The sequence below is a fragment of the Hoplias malabaricus genome, chromosome 10, assembly GCF_029633855.1.
Source record: "Hoplias malabaricus isolate fHopMal1 chromosome 10, fHopMal1.hap1, whole genome shotgun sequence".
NCBI lineage: Eukaryota > Metazoa > Chordata > Actinopteri > Characiformes > Erythrinidae > Hoplias > Hoplias malabaricus.
The window spans coordinates 28871705-28884296 of NC_089809.1; the positions used below are offsets into that span (position 1 = coordinate 28871705).

At 40.8% G+C, this 12592-nt stretch overlaps 2 protein-coding genes across 3 annotated transcripts; both read right to left on the reverse strand.

Moving 5' to 3' along the window:
• Window positions 1-1269: 1269 nt before the first annotated feature.
• On the reverse strand, window positions 1270-6697 carry paqr7b (progestin and adipoQ receptor family member VII, b). Its single transcript, XM_066682882.1, has 2 exons — window positions 6562-6697; window positions 1270-5079 (listed from the first exon to the last, which is right to left on the reverse strand). Exon 2 carries the CDS (start codon window positions 5043-5045, stop codon window positions 3981-3983), a length of 1065 nt encoding a protein of 354 aa, XP_066538979.1. The 5' UTR covers window positions 5046-5079; window positions 6562-6697; the 3' UTR covers window positions 1270-3980.
• Window positions 6698-7757: 1060 nt separating this feature from the next.
• stmn1b (stathmin 1b) lies at window positions 7758-12218 on the reverse strand. Of its 2 annotated transcripts, none has more exons than XM_066683746.1 (5): window positions 12107-12218; window positions 9792-9832; window positions 9482-9654; window positions 9199-9390; window positions 7758-9067 (listed from the first exon to the last, which is right to left on the reverse strand). In XM_066683746.1, the coding sequence occupies exons 2-5, from the start codon at window positions 9805-9807 to the stop codon at window positions 8996-8998; spliced, it is 453 nt and encodes a 150-aa protein (XP_066539843.1). In that variant the 5' UTR covers window positions 9808-9832; window positions 12107-12218; the 3' UTR covers window positions 7758-8995. The 2 variants fall into 2 exon arrangements, with proteins under 2 accessions (XP_066539843.1, XP_066539844.1); XM_066683747.1 differs by having other exon boundaries at window positions 12080-12188.
• Between the last annotated feature and the right edge of the window lie 374 nt (window positions 12219-12592).

The following is a 12592-nucleotide window of genomic DNA, read 5'->3' on the forward strand; positions in this document are numbered from 1 at the left end:
ACCGGATTCCAAAAAAGTTGTGACACTAAACAAATTGTGAATAAAAACTGAATGCAATGATGTGGAGATGGCAAATGGCAATATTTTATTCGTAATAGAACAATCCCAACATTTTTTGGGATTTGTTGACGCCATGAAATTTTGAAACAACATATTTTTCCCTTAAAATGATACATTCTCTCAGTTTAAACTTTTGATCTGTGATTTGTGTTCTATTCTGAATAAAATATTAGATGTTGGCCCCTCCACATAATTGGATTCAGTTTTTAATAATAATAATAATAATAATAATAATACATTTTATTTTTGGCGCCTTTCAAGACTCTCAAGGTCACCGTACAAAGAAAATCAAATCAACACAACAGGCATAAACAAAGCTAATTAAAGCAGGCTAAATAAAGAGACACATAAAATCAAAGGACTAGGCTAAAGACTGTATGCTGTCCTGAACAGGTGGGTCTTGAGGCGTGATTTAAAAATGTCCAGGGAGTCAATATTACGAATGTCCGGTGGGAGGGAATTCCAAAGACGGGGGGGCGGTGCGGCTAAAAGCTGTAGACCCCATGGTGGTCAGACGGGCTGGAGGGACAGTGAGACTGATGGATGAGGAGGATCTAAGAGTCCGGCAGGGTCTGTTTATGTGAAGGAGCTCAGTGAGGTATGGTGGGGCAAGGTGTTTTTATTCACAATTTGTTTAGTGTCCCAACTTTTTTGGAATTCGGTTTGTAATATTATGTGCCCTGTATAAACAATAACAGTAAAAAAAAAAAGTAAAGTGTTTTAACTCTAGTTCCCTATTGATAAAGAAAACATACAGTTGTCTGATGTTTAAAGATGTTAATACTTAAAACTATAACGCACTGCATTGCCAGTGTATTAATGAATTTCAGGAAATGAAAACCTCACCAAAGAATAAACAAAGCCATCTTCTGTAACCGCTTCATCCTGGTCACGGCTGTTGCCTCCTGTGCGTCTGTGGCCTCCCCAGTAACATTGGGTACAATGCAGGAACGAACCCCGGACAGGGCACTGGTCCATTGCAAGGCATCTCTCTCACTCACTCACACACAAACACACACATATAGCTCCGAGTAATTTCACACAGCCAGCCCACCAATCAGCATGTGTTTTGGTGTGTGAGAGGAAACCACAGTACCCACATAAAACCCACACACACAAAACTGCTCATGCCCTGCTGCACCACATTACCTCGTTTGTCACAATATAAAATTCAGTTTATGATCTAAACGAGAGAAGAATGTGGGTGAGAATAACTTGTTTATTAGTTTAAATTCCACAATACACCAACATCATTCATTTATTATTATTTTTTATATATACTTTTCAATGGTTTAAGATGTCGTCTGACCTGCATCAGGACATACAGTAGTGCTAGTTCAGATCAGAATTAGAGCTGAGACTTCAGCATCATCAACAATGAGCTCCAGGATTCTCCCAGCAGTGTCAGCGCAGGGCAGACACTGAATGGACCTTTTTGGCAAATATTTCCCATGATTCATATCTCGATGAACAGACCTTGAAACAAACCTGGAACCCAGCCGTGTTTAAATGAGTGTTTAAAACGAAAGCATATGAACATGTGTGGATCCCTTTGCTGGCTTAGAGATGATTACATATATACTTTTTCAGGTTAAAGTACAAATTAAGTTCACAGTTTAGTAGGATCAGCAATGAGGTTTAGTGGGTTTTTCCATTGAAACATTAGGCTGAGAGCTGACCGGCTGTATGTCTAAGCCTGGTCGTGCCTGGGGGTGACTTCATCTTTGTTGTTTCTTCTCTGATGTCAGCTCTTGGCCTTCCTTCGGCGTATGTACCATTGCTCTCAATGTGAGACGCTACTGCTCATGTCTTCTCAGCGACACAGGTTAAATTAGCTGCATTAATTGGTCTTTTATAACTGCAGGTCTGCTACACACTTTAGTGAGCACATTCTGCTCTTCTGTTGATCTGGTGGTAGCTGCTGAACAGTAAAACGCAGGCCCCGGTAAGTTATATTCTTTGTCACTGCTTAATACGTTGTGCCTTTGGGGCCAATTCCTATGGAAAAGTCTGTATTTGACATCATTTTATGACATAAGCTCATGTCATAGAAATCATCATCAATTCAATTATTAGTCACTTCATCAGAGACTTCATCCTAAGACCTCAGTCTGTGAGTCCATCTATCAGTGACATCATCATACGCATCGCACTCTGCTGGTGCCATTACACTACACTACACAACACATAGAAAAGACACACTCCCTCTACAATCGTGCAACATTCCCGTAGCAGGTTATCCAAGAGAACAGGAAACTGAAAAGCATGCCCCATCTTCAGTCTTACGGCTGTGCAGAGTGCTGAAAAACATGATCGTGTAACTAAAAGCATGTGTGATTGTGGGAGAGGTGTGTAACAGGCAAAGGCAAGAACAGAAGAGAATTAAGAAAAAAAAATCTATATAAAAATAAATATAAAACAATAAAAGGACATAAAAACAACTAAAAGTGGAGCACATTCTGAAATTACACACATTCATCACTGATACAGAAGTTGCCTCACATGGATGCATGTGTTTTCAGGCACATTAAACCACACATTCCAATATATTAATGCTCAGAAATTTTAGCAAAACATTAAAAACATTAAACAGTGGATCATGTGCACAAAGGCATTGACATCATGAAGTGTGTAAAGGCAAAAGCCAACACTGTAGCCCTTAGGGTACAAAAGGAGAACTTTAACAACAGACGCAGGCATAATATTTAGCAAGGGCAAGTCATTCATTTTACTAAAGATTTCTTTGTCCAAATATTAATAAAATATTTATTTAATTGAATCAATTCAGCCAACAGTGGACTGAATTTCATTTCTTTGAGGTGTTCTCCAAAAAGCCTCACATAAAAAGACTTTTAAAGATGCTCCTATGGTTTGTTAAGGTTTTACAGGTGGAATAAATTCCGTGGTTTTTATAGGCCTGTGATATAAAAGTCAAACAGCCAGTTTAGTAATAAACCTAATCCTTCTGCAAAAACTACACAGAGATTTACTCAGATAAGGGCATCGTCTGTGATGGAGCAGCTGTGTTAGAGGCACACAAAAACACATAATGATTGCAGTTCGCATAAAATTATGCAAGGTCTTAATATTTTGTAGTGATCATGAATGCCATGTTACCATTCAGCCTGACGCTGTTTTGTGGTATGCTGCCTATGTAAAGCGATCAAAAGCAGTGGCGCACTCAAAGCAGAATACCCCTTGTCACATTTTCTGCGAAATAATTCAAGCAATGCTGTGGGCGCTCTTGGTCCGGAGGAAAGAAAGCCTAAATATTTCTTCTAACAGCCATGCTCTTAATCCCACTTAACGTACCATGGAAGTGTAGCCTGTTTGGGTCCCACCCCCTTACCCTAACAGTTTCTCAAAAACATGGTCAGCTAGCATCAAATAGAAAGTCTGTTTTACAGTTCTCAATACACATTTAAAAGTGCACACAGATGTCATGCTGGGTTTGGTATCACTAACCCATTTCCCAATACACTTCTCCGAGACTAGGTCATAAATGCAGCCGATCTATGTCTGTTTGGAATCCCAATCATAATGCCTTTTCATCCACAAAAACAGATCACACACTCATGCAAATTACAGGTATGAAAGACTTCTTAATGGCACTGACATTTTAGACCCCTTTGGAGCCAAACATGAATACATATCAGTGCAAAGCCTCTGACTGCTGTCTTTTGAGGCAGAGTGTTAAACTATAAATTAGTAAACAGTACATAACGGATTGACAATACAATTTTGGCAGGCCATGTTACAAAAACAAAACTATAACACCCCCCAACCATCCCTCCTAAACCACAAAATAAGATTTAATAACAGCAGGTCCATAACGTTCTTATGTGTCCTTAGTACACCAGAACATTGCTTCGGGGCCAGCGGGGTTGTGTTGGTTTGTCCTTGAGCCTTTCCCAAGACATTTATTCCTGCTTTTCTTCGAGGTAGGCTTTCACACGCTTACGGACATAGAATGCGGTGAGGGCACTGCAACACGCGGTGAAGGTGAAGAGCGCCACAGCGTCATGTGCCAGGTCACCATGGAGACCTTCGTACAGGGGCCTCCGCTCGCTGTAATCAAGTCGCACTGCCTCTATCTGCACCAGCGTACACAACACGAGGAAAATATGGAATATTTGGTGGCCCTGACCGATGAAGTCACACCTGCCAGGGAACCAGCACTCCGGGTGGGGGTAAGCGAAGAAGTAGGCACTCACCAAGAAGAAAAGGATCTGGTAGCAGTGGTAGGTCACTGCCTGGTCGTTGCAGCTCTGCTGGGAGCTGTAGCAGCTATAGATGCGATGTAACACTGGGCTGATATCTAGGCAGTAGGCCAGGCCCGAGGGCACTACCTGGAACAACTTGTGGGCAAACTTCGGCAGGCGTGGACTTGCGTATTTGCCATAGCAACATCCAGTACAGGACAGCCAGGCCAAGAAAGCAGAGGCAGGCAGGAAGAACCCTCGGACCCGAGCATGCCAAGGCTCCTCAATCACATAGTAAAAGTGAGCCAGGGCACTGCCATATTGGTATACAGCCACACCTACATAGTCCAGGAAGTAAAAAGTGTAGTGGGAGAGCTCGGATTTTGCAGAAAGCAGATGGGCCAGTGAGCTACAGGCCAGGTAAGTGAAGGCTGCCAAAAGCACGATAAAAAGCGGCTGGGCATGTGGGTCACGCAAAAAGTCCACGGTTTCTGACACTTCCTGGAACTTCACCAGGATGATGAGTGAGGCCAGCAGGTGTGTCCACACGTTGACGGCCTCATTGTGCCTCTGAAAGAGCGTCAGGAAATAGTAGCGCCAGCTCTGGTCAGGTGGCCGGTAGCCTGTGATTATGTGAGACTCCTTAAAAACCCAGGGCACGTCGTCGACAGTCACGGTGCAGGGCAGCTTGGGGAAGGCAGACTCCAGCAGCTGGGGAATCTGTCGAAGCTGTTGGACGTTGATAAACAAACGCCCAATCTGCTCCATCACTACTGTTGCCATGTTTAAGAGGGATCAGAGTACAGCTCTCTGGGATCTATAGTATGTTAAAAAAAAGAGGGACAAAATGTGAAAAGTTTTTCTTCTAACATTTTGTTAATTTATTATTTACTTTTTTAATGAAAGAGTGATACAGTCTAAGAAATAGTTGAAATCTGTCTCAGGGGAGGAGCCTCACCCACCACTGGACGGTGGTACATCTTCTGAACCTTTGGTTATTTTTAAGTTACTTTAACTCCATACATCATCTGTTGATTCAGTTGTTTAAATTTTATTTTATATTTTAATTTTAAAGTTGTAGGTTATGAAAAACGTTTTTGCTGAAACACTGAATTTACTGTCATATGCTAATGTTTGCGTGGCCCTGGTTAATTTATTTATTTTTTATTGAAACAAGTACAAAATAAGCACAATTCATATGGACACCACACTTCTGCACTTTTTAATGCACAGTACACTTAATCAGCCACCCTGAAAATATAGCATAAAATATGGCCTTTGCAAAAGGTTTGTTTGACTTCTTTCAGTTATATATATTTCAATAAATGCTCAGTAAAAAAAAAATGTATTAAAAATGTCATCTTTGTCCATGTAGACGATATGGTGAAATATGTTCAGTAAAGATCAACTCAGCGTGTACATTTGAGATGAGATGTTAACAGGTTATAGGTGATTTTAGATTTGAAACACTTAAGATACACAACTGGACCTGAGCATTGTTGGACCTCTGAGGGCACATTTACACTGCACCTTGCCGGCAGTACACTGCCTTCTGGCTTAGGAGACAAAAATAGAAACTGCAGAGCGCTAAAATGTGGAGCCAGTCTTTTAAAACAACGCGTAAACACAAAATACCTAGAGAATGCAAAAAGTGAGATAAAGCACGAGCTGTGTTTTGCTGAGAGATAATCTCTCAACGTTTAACAATGAACTGAAAGCGGTTATGTAACGTCACCATCCAGTGACGGCGGATCCGCGTGCGCCTTCTTAACCGTGGTTTCAAACCAACGGCGCAAAAGGGCGCAATTAAACGGGTTTAATTTAATCCCCCACCCCGTAACAAGCCGCAGACAGTGTCAGAAAAATCCTGTGAATAATTCAGTGATGGCATCCGACTGCCAGAAAATCCTCCTCTCTCCTCACAGCCTCCAGCAAGGTAGGAAAGGGTTAATCACGGAGAATGTGCTAGGAGCCTTAACGAAGAGGAAGATGGAGGTGGTATCAACGAAGAAGAAAATGAATATTCAACCTTTTTGTCCATGGCTACTCACCGTTTACATTCCACAGCGACTAAATATATTTAATTCCAGCTTTATTTCTTAAAGAACAATTAAATCTCGACCGGTCTACACAGGCTGCGTTACACTGTCTGACGGAATGTAATTAACATTCACACTATGCATGTCCCTGGCGGTGTCTACTGCCTAATACAGTTACAGCCACCAGTAAAGATGGCCAAAACCCATGCGCGATTTTTTCCTCCCTTTTACTGTGTTCTAAAGCTCAGTGCTGGACCTACCTTAAGTTCTTCAGCAGACAGTCCGCTTAGTCAGGGAGAAGCGTGGAAAACTGGCTTCTTTATGTTCATTTATGAAGGCATAAGTCATCAGCACCATGTTGGATATGAGAGATATCTGCTGCTGAAGTCTCGCTGCGGGCGGAGGCTCCTGTCATCTCCTGCACAACCAGACGGCCGAGTCGTGTGGACGGTGTGATCGACAGCCCCCTCAACCAATCACAGCGGAGTGTTTCCGAACCCCTTCTGGTCCACTGACCAATGACAGAGACTTCAGTTCTGCTACAGCCAATAACATGTATAAGCAGAGGGGCGAGCCCGCCCCCTTCCTCTTGCATGCTGAAGAGGATGATTCACTGCCGAGAAGGCGTTGACCGAAACGGCTGTCATGAGAGAGGGCGTGTAAATAGAAAAAATAACAAAATAAAAAAACCCTCATGGAATGAGTAGAGTCAACTTATCAGAGTTATCACACTTATTACAGTTTATGACAGAAGTCGACGCATATCAAACGTGTTTACTTATATTAAAATTAAGTTATCGTACACGTTCTTTATTGGCTTTTTAGTTACGTTAAAGCCTTATGTGACTTTTCCTGACTCAAAACCTGTATTTTGTGTTATTTTGTATATTTCCATAGGGGGAAATCAAGTCACAGAATAGTTTATGCCAGTGTACGCCCATGAGGTAAGACTGGTTTGTTGATAAACTGGTGAGCTAGGCATGCTGTAAATGCTTATCTCATCTGCTTTCTTTGCCCACGCACGCTGGTGAGACTCACAATGTGGTTTTGTAAGTCTTTGTATGAATGGACCTCCTTCACCGTGACCTCAGATCAATTAGGGTTTTCTCCATCTTCTGTTCAGAGGTCAGTTATTTACTTAGAACAAATAACTTTCACAAGGGTTCTGAATTCTTCTTGCACCCTAAATCATTTTGACTTCACAGGCTGGGCAGTAGGCCTACACAGACTGTATTGTTCTGAACAATATACAAGCAATTCATCTTAACAATGGCGCTTGAAAGAAATAATAAAAATTATTACAACACATAACCTAAGTAAACCTAGCAAATAACCAACGATTTCCTGTATCAAATGACATCTCATATTTGGCCATTTACTGAATTTACGACAAGGCAGTAGCTTGAAAAATGAAGAATTAAAAATGTAACCAAAATAACCACACACTTCTTTGCACAGACAAAATCATTTTTAATTCCCATGCCAGAAAAGTACTGTCCAAGAATCTGTAGTGAGTACATGAAGTGGATTAGAATGCACTTTTACTTTAAAACGGAAATGAAATGCAAGACATGTCCTACCACTATAATAATAAGAACAATACCTTGGCAGTTCTGTAGTTAATAAGTTCAGTATGTTTTGCAAAACCTTGCAGATAGGCCAGATATAAATTGAATGTGGGGTCAAAGAAAATATATAAACCAGTGTGGCACACAAAACTTACATAAATGACTCACTGTATGCCCAGTGAGGTCCTCAATGGCAACATGCAATATGTAACCCTCTGTCAAATGGTCCCAGTATAGCTCTATGCAGCATTTGTAATTGCATTCATATAAATATATATACAGCTGATATTCCACCAATTTGTACTAATTAAATCATAGATTTTGCCCTAATCATTACCTTCATGAAACAGTATTTCAGTGAGTGTAGAACCATCTTATATCACTAGGTGTCAGCACATACAAAACTGGCAAGATAACGTTACCGAATTTGTGTTGGCAGAATTATCAAAAACATTTACTTGACGTTAAATGTTTTCAATCCCCATCACATGGATATGGTGCAATATTGACGAGTATGAATTACAGGTCATACAGTATGTCTGCTGTTCATTAACACCACAGATCTTTCTCAATTATATCCAATAAGGTAAATGTTATCTTGAATGTGCTTATTCTTAACCAAATGAGCAGAGAGTTACACAGACAGGCACACAGATGAATCAAATCAATAATCTGTTCGTATATGAACATCTACAAAAAAGGGGCAGATGCATACCTGTTACCATAACAAACAACTGTGCAATTTTATTAAGCTGAAAGAACCGGAGTTTTGACATAAACAGGAACAGGTCAACTTGCACAATGCAACAGACACAGTTAGAGACCTATGCGTAACACAGGCATGCTTCCCTTAAGGGTAAAAACATTGCTTATTTTACAGGTCAAAAGCTGCAACTGGACAAATCTACAGGTGAAGGAGATGCAAAGTAGATCTGAACACGGAGAGATGAAAAGAACATTGTGCACCTGCTTCTCCCCTAAATGTCAGATAAAAAAAAAGTGTCAATAACACGAAACCAAACACATAATACTGGCCATAATGGAACAAAAATAAATCTTTGGATACGTAAAAAACCCAATACTATCCCCTAAAGTGAATAGAATCAAAAAAACAAGGACAAAGGACTCAGTTTTCCTCATCATTTCCATCTCCCTCTTTTGTCTCTTTGTTCTTTCGAACTTCTTCGATTTTCTTGTCCTAAAAGCAAAAGTAAAATAAATAATGAATTAGTTAATTAATAACTGTCAGTTGTCATTTTGTTCTTTTTTACACTGAACTTTTAGTTATTGCATAAATATAAATATGAAATTATAGCCATGAATTGTTACCTTCTCCTTGAATTTCTCATTCATTGCAGCCATCTGTTTTGTGCGGTTTTCTTTGTTGGCTTCCATTTTCTGGTTGAGTTTTTCCTCTGCCATCTTGCTGAAGTTGTTGTTCTCTTCCATTGCTTTCTGAAGAACCTCCTTCTCGTGTTCTCGTTTCTCAGCCAAGTGCTTCAGGACCTCTGCTTCATGATTCTAACAGAGATATATGCTTAGGAAAGCGTTTATGAATGTAATGTAACCCAATCAAAAGCAGTTTATTTCATCAGTACTAATCTCATCTTACTTTGCGCCTCTCCTCTGCTGCCTCCAGTTTCTTTTGAATCTCATCCAAAGACACCTCCTTTTTTTTGGGGGTGGACAGAGGGAAGTCTCCTTTGGCATCTGGTGCCGTGGGGCTCAGAATGACCTCAAATGCCTGGCCTGAGGCACGCTTGTCCAGCTCCTTAACCTGAATATCTGTGAATGTTAGGACGCTGTTTAGTATCTACAAAAGGCTGGATTTATTGATATGATAACTTATTTAAGCTGACTGTCATAACAATATACATGAATTAAAAGTGTAGGCTGTGTAAAGAAACTGTTCCCCGACTTACCTCCAGAGGACGCCATTGCAACTTTCAGCGATGTCAAACACCTACAAAACAAATGCAAATAAAAGAACGTTAAAATTTTCAAGAAATTATCTTTCATAAAATTAAACATTTCTCTTCTTTGACCCCAATTAAATCAGTCAGAGGTCAGAAAATAATTACATTTCAGAACAGCCCTGTTGCTCCCCAACAAGCTCCTACAACAATACAGTCTATTGGTATGGATCATCCCACACCTATCCAAGCAGCAGCTTCTGTAAAACACTTCTTTTTATCCTGCTGCTGAAGACATAGGTTTGCATCTTCCAACTAAAAAAGGCAAACTATATCATCCAACCTGGAAACAGTTCTGGGCTTTGATGTTCAGATGTCTGTGTCTGTCTCTTGGATTGCCGAGGACTCTAATTGGCCACTCTCTGTCCTTATTATTACTGAAATATATTAAATTCAGTGATAAATAGCAATGTAAAAGCATTTGTAGAATTGTATAAGAATAAACAATGTGATATTGGTCTGTTCTTGTGTGTGTACTGTGCATGGGCAATGGCAGACAGATTTGGGAGTGGTGTCACCACATCAGACAAGTCTTTTTTTCTTGATTTTTTCTTCTTTTTTTTCACTGAATAGACGAACAAAAAAAAACTGACTGATATTTAGGAGGTGACAACCTTAAATAACGGTTAATTCAAAATAAATGGATAAGGAAATGTGTCCTCTGGTTCGGGGATGATGAACAATGATGAAAGGGCATCTGTCAAAACAGGTTGAACAATGCAAATAGTGCTGCAAGGTGTTTTGCTATTTCGGTATAATATTAAATATAAAAGGGACACTGGACACTAGAATCAGGTGAAAGGGTTCAAGTCTTTGCACAGCAAGTTGTTTAATCGATGCAAGGTGAGCTAAACGGCCGCTGAGGGGGTGAAAACAAAGGAGATTTGTGCCTCGAAAGAACAAAGACAACGGGAGCATTTTCCTCCAGCGGATTTCGAAGCCGTCCAACTTCACTGAGGATAATGATGGAGGCGAGACCGGAGAAAAATGACCATTGAGACACAGCTCTAAACAAGCCCTATATGCTAACAACAGTTGGATAACAACAGGATCATTAGTAACAGAGGAACGCAGCAACAGCTTAATGCACTACTCCCATTAGGGCGTGTGATGAATCCCAAGTCAGCTGCTTGACTTCTTTTCTTTCCAAAATATCAATACAGCTGAAGCTAAAGTTGCACCAAATGATCAATAAATGACAAGAAACCTGATTCTGAAATCCGAATTCTCCTTCAGACTGAATAAGGACTGTCACATGTCGGGCGAAATATGTCACACCCAGACTCCACATTTTTTGCACTTAAACCTGCATTAAAACATCGACCCAGACGTTTACGTGTGAAAGGCATAAACAATTCAAGACATTCGTTTTCCCGCACATCGCATCTAATCAGCCCTTTCTCGGATTTGTTGGAAAAACAATCTGTGGCAGGTGCTCGAGAAAAGAAAGGGTGCAAACAAAGACAAAGACATCGCTGTCTAACATCTTATGACATCACTCTTTGGCATTTTGATCACACGTAGTTTTCGGGCTATCAGCACCAGAATAATCCATTTGATCGTTAAATAAGACAAAAAACATCAACCGTTAATTATACAGCTGCCTTTTACTAAAGACATGGCTGGATCTTAAATGGCTCTCCGCTCCCTATACACTGTACACTGTACACACGTTAGACTCTCACTAGCCAAAAAAAAGTACACTAAATGTTCAGAAGCCAGACGTGTGGCCTATGGCTAAATCTTAGACGAATATCTTAGACATCCAAAACTGTGTGGACGTTGAAGCCATCCTTTCAGGGAGTTAGAAATGGAGTAGAAAGCTCGAGACTCACCCACAGCTCGCTTCGCCGGAGATTCAACGGCCAAGCCTTTGTGAGAGCAAATCTCAGAAAAGGTTCAACTTCAAACAAACATTTAGCACTTTTTACAAATTCCACGAGAAACCTAGATACTGTTCCACACCGACAAAGAAAACATCATCCTCGGAAACCGCTTCCAGAGGAACTCAGTTCCAGGTTAATACAGACAAAACAACCCTGCTTTCAATACGTTACAAACCGAACCGAGCGACCATCGTGAACTAGCTGCTACCTCCAGAGCTTATTGTCTGCTTTTAAACACGTCATTTCTGCTTAAAATTTCGAACACGAGGCTGAAAACACCACTTGTAAAACAAAAGGAGAAGCTCCACGTTTAAAAACGGGAGCAATATGGAGAAGAGAGCTGTATATCACCTGCCAGGTTGACCGTTACACACCCACCTCGTGTCTCTCTCTGTCTCTCTGATGCAGAGGCTGCGAGACTCTGACCGAGCGCTCTCTCCTCTCCACAGACACTCTCAGCACCGCGGGAAAAAAGAACCTCAGTTCAACACGTCACAGCCCACACCAACTCTGATTGGACAACTGCGAGCGACGGACGCGTTCAGAGAACTATAGGAAATGTAGTTTATGGATGTGCGTTTATTAATGCCTTGTTTTTCCTTTGTTACTGTTAGCAGTTATCTAGCTAATTCTTAAATCTCAAGCTGTATCTTTGTGGAGTAGATGCATGAGTTAATTCAGTTTCCTTCTACATGCATCTACGTGAAGTTCAAACGTCATTAAAGGTACTGGAGGACTGTTGCTGTTTGAACTTGGCAGCAGTGCAAATGCACGGCCTCCCTTCAGTGCTACTTTGGAAGCTCCATTTTGTTTTGTGTTTCACGCTCCGGGATATTTCATCTGTGTTTTTGCAGAGTTGAAGTA

Bases quoted from the DNA above. Each gene is read 5' to 3' on its own strand.
- paqr7b (XM_066682882.1), bottom strand. From the start codon at position 5,045: ATGGCAACAGTAGTGATGGAGCAGATTGGGCGTTTGTTTATCAACGTC.
- stmn1b (XM_066683746.1), bottom strand. The intron at 9,391-9,481 runs GTAAGATGAGAT...TATCTCTGTTAG, and splicing joins CAGCAGAGGAGAGGCGCAAA to AATCATGAAGCAGAGGTCCT. The intron at 9,068-9,198 runs GTAACAATTCAT...TTTTGCTTTTAG, and splicing joins ATGAGAAATTCAAGGAGAAG to GACAAGAAAATCGAAGAAGT.